We start from the raw sequence: 4,027 nt of genomic DNA, 5'->3' as shown, positions 1-4,027 counted from the left end.
TTTTTTTTTTTTTTTGCAAAAAAAAAAAAAAACCCCGCCCTTTTGTTTTTTTTTTTTTTTGACTAGGTTTGTTTTCCTATGTTTAAGTAAATGTCATGTTCTGTATGAAGCTCATGCTTTATGACTTTAGAAATCTAAACTGCAGGCCGTCTGAAAACCAGATTTTTCTCTCCTCTGGCGTTTCCTTTAGGGCGATCAACTGGACGGGTTCTGTGGAAAACAGAAAGAGAACGTCCCTCCTTGTTCTCTGGAAATGGTGAGATTTCAATCTCTTCTTCATGCTTTGGCCTCTCAGTGGCTTTGCTTTGTTACTCCTCTCATGCACAGGGGATGGTTTTTCTTTACGCTCTATTCCAAAGGCTCATCTGAACACGTTTGGTTTTTTTTTTTTCGTTTGTTTTTCTTTCTGTTTGTTTTTTGTGATCATGTTTTAACAGATTTTTTTTTTTTCAGAGTCCAGAGTCTGAACCAAACAGCAGGAGAGTCTTTACCTCGGAGAGCAACGGTAAATCCTTCTGTTGGGCTTAAAGTGATGTTGCAAATTCTAAACCCCTTAAACTGGCTTTCTTTTTTTTTTTTCTTGACCAACAATGAATGGAACTCTTTGATCATGAAAGCCCCGCCCCCTGGGGATCACTTTCTCACTTATCTTATTAATAAACTATTTGTTCCTTCAGGCTCTGGTCCTGGGACTCCGTCCTCCAGTCAGAAAGACTCCTCTCATTCAAAGACCCCCAAGGTGAGTCCACTTGTGCTCCTCTGGCTCATGAATCCCGTCTGTCCTGCTGAGGGGGCATTAATGGAGGGATGTTTTTTGTGTGCAGAGCTTCCACCTGCCTGTGAGGGAGACCTGTGTGTCGTGTCAGAAGACTGTTTATCCTCTGGAGAGGCTGGTGGCCAACAAGGACGTGTACCACAGCTCATGCTTCCGCTGCTCACACTGCAACACCAAACTGAGGTAAAAACCCTGCGGACTGACTGAACCAAAGGTCTGGACAGCAGGTGGTAATTTAACGTGCTACAGAAATGGGGATGTTTGACCAGAAAATTTATTTTTATCCTGTAGGCTAGGCTAAAATGCTGCTGCTTCTAGGTTGCTTTTCAGTGCATTGTGAACAGCTATTGCAGCTTATCAATCTGGAAAGGGTTGTAACACTTTCCAAGCTAGCTAAAGTACATCGTTATACAGTGAAACTTTTGTTCAAACATTTGTTTGCAAGAGGGGAGGAGAAAAAGTTTAAAAATCTCTGATTCTGCAACCTGGAGCATGGTTAACATTAAACAACTAAAAGATCTAAATTATATTTATCTGAAAAGAGGAATTTTGACCCCTAAGCAACAGTCCAGTAGTTTGTTCTTCTAGCCCAGATAAGTTGGAGCCCATGTTTAGGATTGTTTGTATATAGAAGCTTCAGTCGGAGCTTTATGCCTCTTATCTTTGTGAAGCTCACCTGAAATCTGAGTAAAATTTTGCTCCAGTCTCAGAGCCATGATCTTCCCTGCTGTTGGTCCTTTCTCCTTCCACTCAACTTTCTATAAATGTGCTGTGGCGTTCACACAATCTTTCAATTTTCTGAGAAGTTTTCACTCCCTGTAAGCGTCAACAGACCAATGACTAAGGTCTTAAAAGCTTTGGAATAAGTTTAATTTTATGAAATAAAAAAACGTTTTATTTTTCATGACAAATTGTGAGCAACGCAAAACCTAAAACAAATTTATAGGGAATAAATTAAGCAATGTGAAAACCTGTTTTTTTTTTTTTTTTTAATCAGTTTTTGACTCTAAACTTGGCTTTTTTTCTGTCCTGTCAGTTTGGTGAATTATGCCTCCCTGCACAGCAACATCTACTGCAAACCTCACTTCTGTCAGCTTTTTAAGGCCAAAGGAAACTACGATGAGGGCTTCGGCCTCCGGCCTCACAAAGAGCTGTGGGAGAGCAAAGGTGAGGGAGAGGAGACCTCCCCCGAGTCCGGCTCTGGGACCAAGCCAAAGGTCCAGAGCCCACCCTCAGACCAGGACAGCCCCAGCGTGGAGGACTCCCCGCTGGCCAAAGTGCTCGTCCTGACTGCCACCATGGAGGCTCTAGGACAGGCGACACCAGAGAAGACGGATAAACCAGCTGAGACCAGACGGCTGAAGATCTCCTGGCCCCCACGAACGGAGCCGGAGGACACACCCAGCCGCAGCGGGGCCGCAGACGGGGGCTCCGCCACTAAACCCATCAAAGCCAAGTGGCCCCCAGAGGACGAATCTCCATCCTCTCCCACAGAGCTGAACAGAGGCTCTCCTTCTCTGCTTCAGAGCTCCTCCCTGAAGGAGCGCAGCGTCGCCTTCTCACAGGCAGCACAAGCTGACGGGAGATGGAGTTCTCCTGCTGAGGAGGAGGAACAGCTTGAGCCTGAGGCCTCCAGTAAGAAGCAGCAGCAACAGGACAGCCCTGAAGATAGCTGTGTGGATGTGCAGAGCAGTTCTGGAGAGGAGGGGGAGATGAAGAGTGACACAGCTGAGGATGAGGTGGAGCAGATGGAGGAGGAGGAAGAGGAGGACAAGGTTCCCCTGGAGAGTCAGGAGAGCCCAGCAGAACCAACAGCCATCCCCTCTCCTGAGGAGGAGGTGGAGGCCAGCCGATCATCACAGGACGTGGGCTTCTGGGACAGCGACGAGGTCGACGACAAACAGGAGGAGCAGGAGGCGCTGAGCGTGGAGGAGATGATCAAGCGAAACAGATACTATGAGGAGGAGGAAGAGGAGGAGAATGTATAGAGCAAATTCTTAGCTTGTCAGGACTTCTTCCTCTGAGCATTCCTGCTTGTTTTTTTTTTTTTAAAAGGACGGTGTCCTATTGAGCTCTTCATGTGCCTCAGTGAACAGTCTGAACCACTTTAAGCCATTAAGTCAGTTTTTATAAGAAATCTGTTATGACTGGAGTCATTTTTCTGTGTTTTTAAATTCTGAATAAAATTGTTACTAGTGCGATAAATATATATATTTTTTTTCTGGGACTCTGAGAAAAGACCTTCTGGACAACTTGTTTCTATTAACTGTTTTTTAATCCGCGTCAAACTGCTCTGTTAGCTCTGCCAGGTCTTATTATAGCAGCCTAGCGCAACTTCTGTCTCTTTTAGGTTTTAATGGATTTGAAACGAGGCATTTCTAAAGAGGGGGAGGTAAAGCTTTAGCAAACTCGCTCCTGGATCCATCCAGTCAGGTTCAACTATTTTTTAGAGATGAACCTTTTCCAGTTTTTCATGTAGTCTTTGACTTTCATCACTTTGAATCTTTGTTTCCATGTTAAAGATTTAGAACCGGATGTAATGGTTTGTTTTTTAAAGCCAGGGAAGGAAAACGCTTCCCCAGCCGCTGTTTAATAAATTGTTATATACAAACTTTTGTCCTGTTGAGTATTGATTAAAATCTAAAAACTTTAAATCATTCAAACATTCACAAAAATTTGAACTTTTTTTTTTTTTTTTTTTTTTGAACAGAAATTATAGCATTTTCTGCACATTATAAATGGTAACTTCTTGCTGCAAAGGAGAAATGTGAAGATTGTATTTGTGGATCTCCAAACGCACTACATATTTTAACCAGCATTCAGACAGCGACCTCTAGTGTACAAAACATTACAGACATCTTCAATGTAGTTTGAAAAAAATCATATAAACTATACTTATTAGATTTACTATTTTTGCCTGACCTACATCTAGAGAAATCCCTAGGTTCCCATCTCAATTATTAAAAAATATAACTTGGCCAGGGCTGTGCAGTGGGTAACACTGCTGCCTTGCAGGTTCTGGGTTCGATTCCCGGCCTGGGGTCTTCCTGCATGGAGTTTGCATGTTCTCACTGTGCAAACACTGGAAGGAGGCCGAAAACTGGACTGTTAGGTTAATTGGCTTCTCTAAGATTCTCTTTAGGTGTGAGTGCGTGAATGGTTGTATGTCCTGTTGTCTCTGTTGCCCTGTGATAGACTGACATCCTGTCCAGGGTGTACTCGGCCTCTCGCCCCTTGACAGCTGAAGATGAG

The 4,027-nt window shown here is 43.6% G+C and overlaps 1 protein-coding gene across 2 annotated transcripts in view; it reads left to right on the top strand.

Annotated features, from left to right (window-relative positions):
* Positions 1–3,386, top strand: part of lima1 (LIM domain and actin binding 1) — a 25,302-nt gene extending 21,916 nt beyond the window's left edge. For both annotated transcript variants that reach the window (XM_015381117.1, XM_015381118.1), the window contains 5 exons: positions 191–256; positions 454–505; positions 678–739; positions 825–958; positions 1,812–3,386. In XM_015381117.1, the coding sequence (XP_015236603.1) occupies positions 191–256; positions 454–505; positions 678–739; positions 825–958; positions 1,812–2,763 (1,266 nt within the window). In that variant the 3' untranslated portion in view covers positions 2,764–3,386. The remainder of the gene's footprint in view (positions 1–190; positions 257–453; positions 506–677; positions 740–824; positions 959–1,811) is intronic.
* The last annotated feature ends 641 nt before the right edge of the window (positions 3,387–4,027 follow it).

Source organism: Cyprinodon variegatus, unplaced genomic scaffold, assembly GCF_000732505.1.
Source record: "Cyprinodon variegatus isolate N-32 unplaced genomic scaffold, C_variegatus-1.0 Scaffold228, whole genome shotgun sequence".
Taxonomy (NCBI): domain Eukaryota; kingdom Metazoa; phylum Chordata; class Actinopteri; order Cyprinodontiformes; family Cyprinodontidae; genus Cyprinodon; species Cyprinodon variegatus.
The sequence above is the reverse complement of the archived record's forward strand: the minus strand, read 5'-3'. Positions and strand labels throughout refer to the sequence as shown.